The 12,685-nt window shown below is 28.3% G+C and overlaps 2 protein-coding genes across 6 annotated transcripts; one reads left to right on the top strand and one right to left on the bottom strand.

Annotated features, from left to right (window-relative positions):
- Positions 1-1,374: 1,374 nt before the first annotated feature.
- Positions 1,375-8,677, bottom strand: LOC141536864 (uncharacterized). Of its 5 annotated transcripts, XM_074257640.1 has the most exons (9): positions 7,974-8,677; positions 7,715-7,885; positions 7,451-7,636; positions 5,979-7,342; positions 5,187-5,600; positions 4,335-4,540; positions 3,974-4,067; positions 3,514-3,721; positions 2,315-2,602 (listed from the first exon to the last, which is right to left on the bottom strand). In XM_074257640.1, the coding sequence occupies exons 1-4, from the start codon at positions 8,248-8,250 to the stop codon at positions 7,131-7,133; spliced, it is 846 nt and encodes a 281-aa protein (XP_074113741.1). In that variant the 5' UTR covers positions 8,251-8,677; the 3' UTR covers positions 2,315-2,602; positions 3,514-3,721; positions 3,974-4,067; positions 4,335-4,540; positions 5,187-5,600; positions 5,979-7,130. The 5 variants fall into 5 exon arrangements, 4 of the variants coding, with proteins under 4 accessions (XP_074113741.1, XP_074113742.1, XP_074113740.1 ...); XM_074257641.1 differs by lacking the exon at positions 3,974-4,067; XM_074257639.1 differs by lacking the exons at positions 3,974-4,067; positions 4,335-4,540.
- A 2,304-nt stretch (positions 8,678-10,981) lies between these two features.
- LOC141536974 (uncharacterized) lies at positions 10,982-12,584 on the top strand. The gene is made up of 2 exons (XM_074257810.1): positions 10,982-11,480; positions 11,568-12,584. Exons 1-2 carry the CDS (start codon positions 11,171-11,173, stop codon positions 11,825-11,827), a joined length of 570 nt encoding a protein of 189 aa, XP_074113911.1. The 5' UTR covers positions 10,982-11,170; the 3' UTR covers positions 11,828-12,584.
- The last annotated feature ends 101 nt before the right edge of the window (positions 12,585-12,685 follow it).

The following is a 12,685-nucleotide window of genomic DNA, read 5'->3' as shown; positions in this document are numbered from 1 at the left end:
TTATTTTGATTATGATGATTAATGTTGTTTTCAGTAGAAGAATCGTCAACCTCAGTTAAATTTTCGAACGGATAATGATTATCGTGATACAAATCATCATCGTCCTCTATATCATCCTCACTATCTTCGTCTAATAAACTTTCGAATGGTTTTCTAATAAATGACGGTATAGTATCATCATTATCGTCATCACTATCTTCGTCTAACAAGCTTTCAAAGGGTTTTTAGCCACAGAGGTATTTGGATGAGAAAATGTATTATTATTATCATCACTAGACGAATAATTATTACTAGAAATACCATTTTCAACAATAGCGTCAATTTCATTCAGCCAATTTTTTTAATGCATTAGCTGTAGCCAGAGAATCTTTGGACTGCATTAAAGATTGTAGTAATTCACCAGCTGTGACATTGGACCCTTTCGGCGGCGTGACTAATGAATATGAACACAATAATCGAAAAACTTGCCCGAAAAGGATTGTATCCGGATGATCGTTGCAACGACAAACACTCCGCATTATACCGAAGAACTTCTATAAATTAAATAAGATTCAAATATTAAAAAAAAAAGAATATTTACTATAACAATTTTTAATTATTCATTTGATAAAATCCAACGATTAATACATACTTCTAATTGATCTTGATTAAGCCGCGATGTCATCAAGTACTCAAAATTACATTCTTTTTGCAAAAATTCACTTAGCTCTAAAGTAGCCTGTAACGTAATTTTTAATCCAGTAAGAGTACTAGGAGTAATTGCGAAAAAAATTTATCATCAACTTCATTTTCATTTTTTGATTTTTGTTTTTGCCTTTCTTCTTCTTTTTATAAAGTTCTCTTTCTTCATTAGCTTTGGCTTCCCAAATCTTCAGATAATCAATAAAATCACTTATTACCTAGCAAAAATAAATAGCATTACTTATTTATCCTCTATCTTATGGTAGTAGAAATTACTCTAGAAAAATGCATGTTTCAGAAAATAGGATACATAGTCCAAGAGAATATCAGCTATGATAAAGATTAGGAACTTCCGCAACTAATAAACTCAAATTCATTGAATTTGACTATCATTTGAAGTTTCGTTTAATAAGTTTCATATTGAAAATGTAAGTAAACTTGCGAGACTGGATTATGTGCAAACATTAGTAGGAATAATGTCATGATAAGATTGGAGTGTCTTAAATTATTTTTATAGTTATATACTTACATATATATACTTTATAAATATTTTCCAATATTGGTTATAATATGTGATCATGTACACATGGTATAATGATGGTTTTATGTTGACAATGGTTCTCCGTTTAGAACTATAATTTTCGCTTTATTATTGCGAAAAAAATTGTATGAAGCTATCAAAAGACCTAATGTATATATTAAAAATTACCTTTTTCGGGGACAATTATCATTTAAACGTAAAGCATTCAAAGGAGTACGTGAACTCATGGCTTCAATTAAATCATTTACTCTTTTAATAAAAACCACTGTTGGATCGCAATCACTGAGCTCAGGAGTAGCGTTCTTATAAGTCGCCATTGCAACTTGTATATTTTTCGAAAAAAGCTAAAAACAAAAAGTTTTAATTTTTCTCATTAAAATTAGATAAGCAGTTGTTATGATTGAAAATTTATAAAAATTAATTTTTATCAAAATAAGAATAAATACATCTTATTATTTATTTTAACTGAATCAGCTATTTATAATATGAATTGTTAGAAATTAAAGATAAATATTAGGCCAGTTACCTCGATGTTAATGATAATCTTAAATTCATTTTAACTTACTCTCGCAGCTTTATAATTATAATTACCTGATAAGCCAACGGGACATTCATCTTTTGATATCCTTCTGGATTTAAATGCTGGGGAGTTAGTTGATAAGCTATTTTTAGATTGGCTTTCAGATAAATTTCATGCAATAATAAAGCTTCCTAATGACTTTTTCTTACAAAACCATCTGGAGTCTAAAAATAAATAACATTTTCATAAATAATTAAATACAATCATTGAAAAATTTGATAGTTGTAAAATTAAATAGGTCACCTATGAATATATTCATTCCAATGCTAACTAAATTGAAAATTCAATCGTGAATAACAGTACACTGGTGTTAAAAATCATATTATAAGAGAAGCTTACCCAAAAAAACAATCGTTTCATAATTTTGTTCCTGAAACATTTTATTAAGTGTGGAAAATCCGAAATAAACCAAAGTCTGCGGTCAAAATTGCATGGATGATCACAGCTACATTGTCCATCTTTGACACCGAAAAGTGTCCATGCTCCTCTGTTCCATTGAGCTGCATCAGAAGTAACGACATCAACATAAAACCCAGCATTCTCCAGTAATACGATGCATTCAATGAGTAATTTGTGAAGAATGGCACTCGTGACAGAATTTCTGCTCAGGAAGCTACCAACTACTTGCACCCAGTTACCCTGAAAAGGTTGGTACATGAAGACTAAGGCATGATCAGCCCGACTGTTGATTAAATTTTCCGGAGTATGTGCCCCCAAGTCTACAAAACCATCAAGCTGCATAGTTCTCCGATTTAGCTTCACGGCTTCACTTAAAGCTACTTCATCTATTAAAAAGGTACCTAGGAGAAAAAATAAAAAATTGTTAGAATGAAATAAATGTGAATCAGATGTAGTCTAACAATAATAGCCAGCTACTGTTAAAAGTTAATGAAGCTTTTAAAGAGTTATTTAAAAATATCAAATACGAATTACTTTTTCAGCTAAAAACTTATGCGCTCGGATTTGTTAATATAATCATACTCGATAGCTAAGTAGAGTTGTTAGATATAGTTAAAATGGTTGCGTTTTTAAGATTTGCATTTTTAAGATTTGCAGTTAGTAGTAAAGTGTGACAGGAATGGTGCATGGATACCCCGTTTTTCATGTGGTTCCATACGTGAACTTTTAATACGAAGAGTGTCGAATATGGCTTTAGGGAAACCAAAAGCGCTATCCAACTTCTGGATATATTTGTTAAGGGTGTCTTTGCAGGGAAGAGGGAGGATTTGACGTTCTCTGAGTCGTTCATATACCGCAGCATTTTTATACCAAGTAGCAAACATTCATAAACCCACTCAACCGTATATCTTCGTTGTTTGGCATTTTTAGCTTTTACTGCATTAAAACAAGCACGAATTGCTAGTTGTTGCACGGGAGGCAAAATAGAAATTTCCGCTCTTAGAGCTTCATCTTTAATTGCCATACAATTAAGTCGTTGCGTTTCTATAATTTTGATGAGTGATTCATTCTGTAAAGGGTTAAATAGTTAAATAGGCATTTACAGGTGATTTAATTTAAGTTCTCAGATTGTAGTTGATTAAATTTGTATTCACAAACTAAACCGTATTGACGAAATGATAATGTAATGTAACGAGCATTGTATCAAACTTTTAAGTTTATTGAAAAAAATAAAAGAATATTGATCTTAAACACTCACAACCTGTAAATAATCAAGTATACATGAAGAAACGATAAATAAGTAAATACCTACTTTACGTTTGAGGCGCTGAATTTGTTTAGTTTTCAGGCTCTCCTGGTACTTCAAGTCAGTGTACGAACTTTTAATGTCGGGTTTGACTTTGTACGATCGATTTTGCAATTTCCGTCTCAATTGCCGACAAGCAAAGCATCGAAAAAGATTCATTTGTTTCTTATATTGTTCGTCAGGCAATGACACACCAGAACACGCCGATGAACATCTATTATTAATGAGAAATGATACTAGTAAAGTTCATTTAACAAGTAATAAAAAACCTTAGAATTATCATTTTTAGGCAATTGTAGAGTATACTAATGTGCTCCGTACTTAAGATACACAATAATTATTAAGTTTGGTAATCGATTTTTTAAACATGGAAAATCGATAGCAAATTTTTAAATTTATTAATAACAAAAAATTAATGTCCGTAGCCAAAAATGGAAAAGTAATCCAGTCCCTTCACATAACTCACAGTTTTCCAATTCCTTCAAAAACTCCCAAAAATCAGATATTTGGGAAAAATTGGTATTGAATTCTACCGACTCTTGCGTTTTCAAGTTAAGTAACTAATCAAAAGTATAATGTTAACATTACCACAAAAAAAAAAAACTGACGTTCGAACATTAGATTCTTATGAATTTTCAAAATTCTTGAAAGCTATTCTATCAAAATCTTCAAAAATACGCGAAAAAATCGAGAAAATAACTTTGAGAACTGATATATTTCTGTGTAATGTTCGCTTCGAAGAAATTTGAACATTCGTTAGCAACCAACGTTCGGAACTTTATGTTTATACTGTGAAAAAATAAATTACAAGATCTAAAAATTCTTACTGATATATTGAAGTCTTCACTTATTTTTATACGAAATTTTAAATTCATGGATACTTTATCTAAATGACATAAAACTATATTTTTGGATTAACTAAATCTATTGTCCAACTCCAATTTTGTGGCAAAGCATTGAATTTCAACACGTTGATAATTGTTAATAAAGAACATTTCTCAAGACGTAATTCAGGAGTAGATAACTCACGTGGCTTGAAATGATTAAATAAACAAAAATTAATGATTATTTTTTTGTAATAATAGTTCTAAATTTATAGGAGACGATATAAGAGACATGTCTAAAGACTTAACTTTTTTAACATATTCATAATTCAGATTGTTTGACTTATTGAAATATCTTATAACATGATTCTTTAATTATTTCATTTACTTTTGTTTTAAAGAATTGAATAGAGAAAAGAACGTGAATATGAAAAAAAAATAATTAATAATTTCTTTTCGAAAGACTATTTGTTTTATAACAATATTTTTCAAATTTAACTCTCATACACTGCTATAATAAATTCGAGTAAACTTGATAATTTTTATAGTGAATGTTTCTTATTATTTATAATAGTATATTACACACCTACGGAAGAAAAGTAAGAAATGTCTCAGATCACATGTAATTGTCGGCCGAGGCGAAGCCGAGGTTGACAAATATGTGATCTGAGGCTTTATTACTTCCCGTAGAGTGTATACTATTTTTTTGCTCCACGAAGGCAGGGAGCTTCACTTTCTCAATATCTCAAGTACTTAAATAAATATTCTAACAAACAAGAGTAATTAGGCCTCCTAATTGTTTGTGCTTTTATCTTAAGTTGCAGAGTAATAATTCGAAATTTTAATTTTTCTTACCTGCATTTCGTTCTCACAATTATCATTTTCTTCAAAATTTTCAAATACGTCAATGCGTTTTGGTGACTCACAATTAATTATGTTTATGAGATCATTACTAATTATTGGTTCTTGGTTTTGTGGTGAGTTAGTTTTATGGTCATTTGTAATTAATAAATGGCATTGCATATACTGAGCTTCGTTATTTTCATTGTTGCAAGCTTTGTTTACACGGTTCGGATTCAACGTCGGAATAGCATCAGGCTTTAGCGAGTATCTTTTTCGAGGTAATTCTTCATAAATTCCAGTAGTCAATAATATTTTATCAGTTTTAATAATATCTTGATCATTAAAATGTAATTCACAGACATAATCTTTTTTTGGGGTGAGATCTTGCTTTAATCCACAGTACCACAATTTTAACAAGTCTGGACACTTGAATAAACAAACAAAAAATTGACATGAAGTTATATTTGGAAATAATTTTGATAAGTTACTTTGAGTAAAACGTTAGCTCCAAAAAAATGGTAACGATGCAATTTTTTAAAACTAATTCTAAGAAGAAAAAAATTACGTTATACCTTTTTACAATTTCTTTTTAATTTGATCAAAAATGATACTAAAATCTACTGATATAAAAATTTTGGGACTCTTGTAACATAAATTATTTAAAAAAATATATTTTGAAAAAAAGAGCACTTATAATTTCCTTTAATTTCTATAGGTAAAATTTTTTTATAATCATTTAATTAATATAAATTTAATTAGTATAAAAATTATTTCTTACAAAAATACTAAGTTAGGTTATATTACCTGTGGCACAATAAATAAAGACGTGTTTCGACTATTTAATTTTAATTTTTATTACGATCTTTTATCCGGCCACTCAAACACCCATCAACTATACATTTATTTACCATTTTAAACTATTATCACTTTGATTATTAATTAAAAAACTAATTAACTAACTGAATGTCAATTTGGTGTTATTAATAAACAATAACAAACGGACGCCATGATCCGGACATTAGCGAACGTAGTGACGCCCTAGCGGCTTCTTTTTGAAAATGATCTATCCTCAGTTTTCCGGACGCACTAACTGTACATTTACCTATGTCGATCGTCCTCCTTATATCTAGCCTCCGTGGAAATGACAAAATCCGTAATAATATATAAATAGAAAGTTTTATTTTCCGTTTTGTAATGTTTAGAAAAATCAATTCTCGATTGGACACTATCCGAAAATTTACTCGAACTATAAGGAATAATCTTTATTATCGACTTACAACTACTTACAGACAATAAAATAAATTTCTAATGGTAATGAATAAGAGTTTATACATTATATATTTTTATTTGAATTTTATGAAGGTGAAGGTCCATCACCAATAGTATGCCAATGTTTAATTTTTAATTCAAATATATATTGGAATAAGCTTCCTTAAAAAAATGTAGCCCATTATACTGAAAATATTACAAGATTAAATCCTAAAGAATAAATAAACAATTAATTTTCGTGCATAAATTGATTAAAAAAATCTCTGTTTGCTTTTTAAATAATATCCGAGTAAGGGATTTTTTTAATGATCGACATTTTTTTTATTAAATTTGTATCAGAAAATTAACAAATTATACGGAAGCAGTGATTTGTATTCAATACTACAACTTCACATGTTATAATTTTATTTATGTACTTGTATTATTGTCACACTGTTAATTAATATAAGAAATACAAAAAATAGTGATTTTTATAAGAACTATATTGTTAATACTAAATTAAGTAAATTAAGTTAAATTAAGTAAGCTTATGATTAAAATTAATTTATTAAAACAATTAAAAAAATATTAGTCATAATCTTAAAACATTAGAATAAAAATGATCAAAATAATGACAGTAAAATTAGCAGTAGTAGTAATAAATATAGTTTGAATGGCAATCACATAGGTGTATTGTAGTGATTATGGCTATAGAAAACCTAATTCAAATTCTATGAATCCTTCCGCATTTTGGTTACAGTGGGGACATTTAAGCTCTGTTTTCGTCGTTAATGTGTTTGTTTTCCTTGTTACAACTTCAACTGCACATCTTCGACATGAAAGCCCATGATTACAGGTTGTCCACATAATATTAACAGGCTTCATGAAACAAATTTCACAGTTGAGATTGTAACCTTCACCTGCATAAGTAGAGTAAAAATAATTATTGTCAGACCTTCGACTTATTTTCTTTTAATTTTTAACTCAAGAAATAAAAAATTTTAAACACAATATGTAATTCCAATTACCTTCCGCGTCTGCCGGTAAGAAGACTCTTTCCATTCTTGTTACAAATTCCTTGCATATTGAACAAGCGTAATCCTTTCGTCGCAAGTTGCAGATGTGACACAGCTCAGCATGCTTACAAGGTAAATTAATTGTAGTTACCAGTCGGATAGTACATTTACGGCATTTGGCACTGTATTTTTGATTTCCTTTAAAATGAAATTATTGTCATATGAATTAATACATAATAAATAATAATAAATTAAACTATTATAAAGTATGAATACCATTGATCACTTCAGGACTTATATCAGATTGTCTAAGTTCATTAATTATTTTTTCCATCTGATTGAGAAGAAAGTTGCTTCTCTTCTTTTTATTTTCAGGATCATTGTTTTCACCATCATCAGCTTCCGGATTGTTCATTCTTTGAGGAAGAAGGGAAGTATCAAGTAAAACTATAAAAAATGTTTACCATTATAAATGCGTATTATCAAGTAAATGATAACAAAAACTGTTTTCTTTAGACAAATAAATCATACTCACGAAACGGAACTAAATCACTACAAAAAACTGCTAACTCTTCGGGCATAATATAGTTGTCGAAAAACATGTCATCGTAGAATTCTTGCAATACCACCAGTCCACGTTCTACAAATTCCATATAACTAATTTTATCTTCAATAAACAGTTTCCCTAGTTTCTTCATTTCTGAAGTAACACTTGTCCCATTTTTATTTATAGAAGCATTAATCTGAGGACTAAAATTAATGATTAACCGACCATCTGGTTCATCAAAAATCTTTTGGCAGTCTTTTACCATTTTTGACAAATGCGTTCCGATAAATTCTGGAAATGATACAAAACAATCAATTACATTTGATCAGTTAAGATTACATTGTCAATAAAACTAATTTTACCTAAAAATTTCCAGAAACTAGGATTAGGTTCGTTCAATTTATTTTGAAACATCCTCAAATGAATATTAGATACATCATGGATAGTATGAACATCATCGAATAAATCAATCCCATCAGTTGCCATGTTCATGATCCAGTTTTCTTTTAAATATGTAATAAAGCTATCCAAACGATTAGGCATGTTCTTGTGAATCGTTCCCAGTATAGCAGCGAATGCATTGCAGATATTTTCTTCCAGTAACAGTGCCAACGTCATGAGTTTTCGAAGGATATTATTTATCACCGGATCGTGTTCGTCTACTCCTTTGTCCCGAGCAACCCCTTGTGCAAATAATTCTCTGAAAAAACTCTTGAAAAGTCTTTATAACTCTGAATAAGACTTTTCAAAAGTCTTCACATCCCTAACTAAGTAAAGGAAAGACTTAATAAGTCTTCAAAACTCTGCAAAACTCTTAAAAAGTTAAATTTTCCTTGCAATTTCGGACTTTCTCAAAGAGTTATTAAGACTTGATAAGACTTATCACCCGCCACCTATTAGAATCTAAGAACACTCAAAGGTTCTAACTGTAAATTCGTTAACTAAAATATGTTTAGTATCAATTAATTCCAGCAGACAGCGTGTGGATAGAAAATTCTTTCCTACCCAGAAAATTGACTTAAATATTTGATAGTCCAAATTAAATACCGATTGAAGATTTACTCATTTAGTAGTATCTGTTTCCAACATCGAGTGCACTTCATTTGCTGTTGATGTTTTAACTTGCTCAACTGTGACTGATTCGATGCCTATCAAAGTATTTTCGTGATGAAAATATTATTTAAAAAAATTTTTTTAAACATGCATTAATTCTTTTTTTATAGTTTATTTTCAATTTTCTCTAATTCTGATAAGTAATTTTTTTAAAAAGAAATATTCTCTTCTTTTCCTGTAAAACTGAATAAGTCTTATCAAGTCTTAATAATTCTCTGAGAAAGTCCGAAATTGCAGGAAAAATTTAACTTTTTAGGAGTTTTGCAGAGTTTTGAAGACTTATTAAGTCTTTCCTTTACTTAGATAAGGATGTGAAGACTTTTGAAAAGTCTTATTCAGAGTTATAAAGACTTTTCAAGAGTTTTTTCAGAGATTTATTTCCACAAGGGACTGCACGCAAAATCTATAGAAACATTAAAATAATATAATATTTTTTGTTTTTATTAAAAAAATTCAATTTTCATTATTTTCAATACTTTTCAGTTGATTTTTTTCATTAGAGTTTCTATTATAACAATTAAAATTACGCTAAGAAAATTAAATAAATTAAATACAGCAATTGAATAGGGAAGAGTATAATTTTGAATATTGTCTTGAACCCATACTTAGAATTCTTAAATCAAGTAAAATGTATTAAATTAGAAACAATATTCTTAGTTGAATAAGAATTTAACTACCCAAGTAAAGAATACGAAGCTCTTCAGAATTGTTACCCTGGTTAGAAAATTTTATTCTCTAATGTTGAAGTCTTTTACAGTGCACAAAAGTAACAACAGAAATTAATGAACTTAATTAAAAAATTTATTTTTTAATAAAATAAAATGAACTAAAATAAAAAATTTATTTTTCTACTTACTTTGCAGTAGCTGTCAAAAGAATATTTTTTTTCTGGTATTTCTGGAAAAATTTCATTGACGCTTTTCATCAAATTGTAAAAAGCGTCGTAGTAAATTGTATCATAGGTCACGTTACAATCAGTCAGCAGGTCTTTTATTTTTTGAACCACATTTTTTACAGTTGTAGATGAATAATTTTTTGATAGTGTCCATATCAACGGAAAAACCTATGGCAAAATAATTATCTGATCATTAAGAAAGAAGTAGCAGACATTGTTTTTGTTTTTAAATTTACCGATACTTACATATTTCTTCATTTGACCCAACACGATAGTCAAATACTTTGATGTGTTAATTTCGGGTATGATTTTAGTAGTAGTAGTAATATATAATTTGTCAATCTTGAAATTACGCATAAAGTTTGCATCATAAATAACCATAACTTCATCAGAGAGTGCAAATACTTCGAACATACGTGGGTCGTGTGGACCTACTGAATATGAACGTAAAAATTCCTACTCGTTTGTATGGAGAAAACCGTCCACTTCCGCGTAAGTACTTGGTGCAGGCAGAGCAGCTTTTTCCCGCCAACGGGACATATGCTATGCCAATATTCAAACAGAAGGCTGCAATTTCCATTTAATACAAGTACAGTATTACTTATTTCAAATATGAAATTTACAATTATTATATTAACTTGTTAAATATATTATTATCTATATAGAATTCAAATTCGATGCTTTTAAATAGTTAAAATTTGTTTGAAATAATATCAAATTAGTTTTCTAAATCTGGGTTTCAAATCTTTTTTATTTTCTCTATATTACTCAACAGAAAAAAAAGTATATTGTAATTGGTATGTAAAATTTTTCTGTTAATTAAATAATTATAATTATTTAAATATTATTCAAATATATTTACAAGTAACTGATCGTAGATCCTCCAGAATATGCAATTTACAAATGATTTATATAATTGAAGCAAAAAAATTTAAAAACTTTTATTTAATATGTATGATTGACATTTTAGTTGTGAATAATTGGATTCAATTATGTATTGTAAAATATTTTTTTAGACTACGTATGTATCAATATATACATTTGTATAAATTATTATGAACAAAAAAGTTCAACATCCACAGTAATTCAATTTAATATTATTAACTACTTGCTACAGGTAATAGTCAATTATTTAACAATCATATTGTTGCAGGCGATACTTAGAAAAATTAGAGATATGAAATTGGATATTTTAATTGAAGAGAGAGATGACATGAAACTTTTTATCAGAAAACTTTTGAGTTTGGCTCTTTTACCGGAAAATGACATCAAAAAAGCTTTTACGTGTCTCCTCAACGATCATAAAACATTGAGCGAATTATTCAAAGGATTGACAAATTATTTTTCAAGCTACTGGCTCAAAGTTATTAAACCTCACAGATTTAGTTGTTATAGAAACACCATAAGAACAAATAATTATCTGGAATCCTATCACAGAACACTTAAATGGAAATTGGGATCTCATCCACAGATTTGGGAATTTACAGGTAATAGTTTTACTGACAGCCTAATAATAATCTACTCTTGAATTAAATGTTAAATTGAAAACTTTTATTTTATATTAATATATTCAGAAGGTATTGCTGCACTTCAAGAGTTAACAGCAATTGAAAAGTCATCATTGGAGAACAATTTAAAAATTCGGAGAACTGCAGACAAGAAAATTGTTTTAAAAAATGAAATGATCCAATATTTGTGGGACCTATATGATAATGGGACATTGGAGATTGATAATTTTTTACATTGTGCCAGTCACACGTCCAAAGCTTTTCATAATAATAATATTTGGACCAACATTGACGATATTAACAATTTCTTGATGCCTATAGAATAAAATAATTTATTTTAATTATTATTATTTTAAAATAATTCCATAAAAGTATTGTCATAAATAATAAGTTTTTCATTACTACTAAATTATTAATTGATGTAATAAACAAATAAAATAAAATAAATATCTTTTTCCTATTAAATTTTGTCAATATTATTGATGTTAAATGTACAATAATAGTATATTTAATAAATTAAAACAAAAAATTTTCATAAAAATAAACATCCTTTTATTACTATGAATTAACATTCACATTCTTCATTTTATAGTAAATATAAAATTTTCAAAATATAAGAATTATATACATTTCCCAGTTGATAGTTTTTTTTCTTTAGTAACATGCATAACTTGGTGTCAATGGAATTAAATGAGTTTTCTTAAATAATTGATATACATGTATATAAAAATGATCACATTTTAAACAGCCGTATGAATTTATCTTTTCTTTTCATTCGCACTCTGAAAAATTTCTTTTCTAAAAATTTTCTTCATTGCCTACTGTTTATTATACTGAGTGGAAAATAAAAATTTCTCTATTATCTAATGCTCTTTGCTACAATCATTTTTCGGATAGTGTCCAATCGAGAATTGATTTTTCTAAACATTACAAAACGGAAAATAAAACTTTCTATTTATATATTACTACGGATTTTGTCATTTCGGTAAAATATTTTTCTGAACAATAGTCTTATAGAAATTGTCAATATAATTTTCGGATAATGTCCAATCGAAAATTTGTCTCTTCTAAATATAATAAAACGGAAAATTTAATTTTCTGTAGGTGGCGATGCGGTTGCTATAATTTCGGTCAAATGACCATTCGCGAAAATTTCTTTTATACGACACAAGACCCAGCCTTTA

The sequence above is a fragment of the Cotesia typhae genome, unplaced genomic scaffold, assembly GCF_013202065.1.
Source record: "Cotesia typhae breed Kobodo isofemale line unplaced genomic scaffold, CoteBio_Ctyphae scaffold_45, whole genome shotgun sequence".
Taxonomy (NCBI): Eukaryota; Metazoa; Arthropoda; class Insecta; order Hymenoptera; family Braconidae; genus Cotesia; species Cotesia typhae.
The sequence above is the reverse complement of the archived record's forward strand: the minus strand, read 5'-3'. Positions and strand labels throughout refer to the sequence as shown.

Coding starts and splice junctions, on each gene's coding strand:
- LOC141536864 (XM_074257640.1), bottom strand. CDS start 8,250: ATGGTAAAAGACTGCCAAAAGATTTTTGATGAACCAGATGGTCGGTTA. Junction 7,886..7,973: donor TAGTGATTTAGTTCCGTTTC/GTGAGTATGATT, acceptor CATTTTTTATAG/TTTTACTTGATACTTCCCTT. Junction 7,637..7,714: donor AAGTCCTGAAGTGATCAATG/GTATTCATACTT, acceptor TTCATTTTAAAG/GAAATCAAAAATACAGTGCC.
- LOC141536974 (XM_074257810.1), top strand. CDS start 11,171: ATGAAATTGGATATTTTAATTGAAGAGAGAGATGACATGAAACTTTTT. Junction 11,481..11,567: donor ACAGATTTGGGAATTTACAG/GTAATAGTTTTA, acceptor TAATATATTCAG/AAGGTATTGCTGCACTTCAA.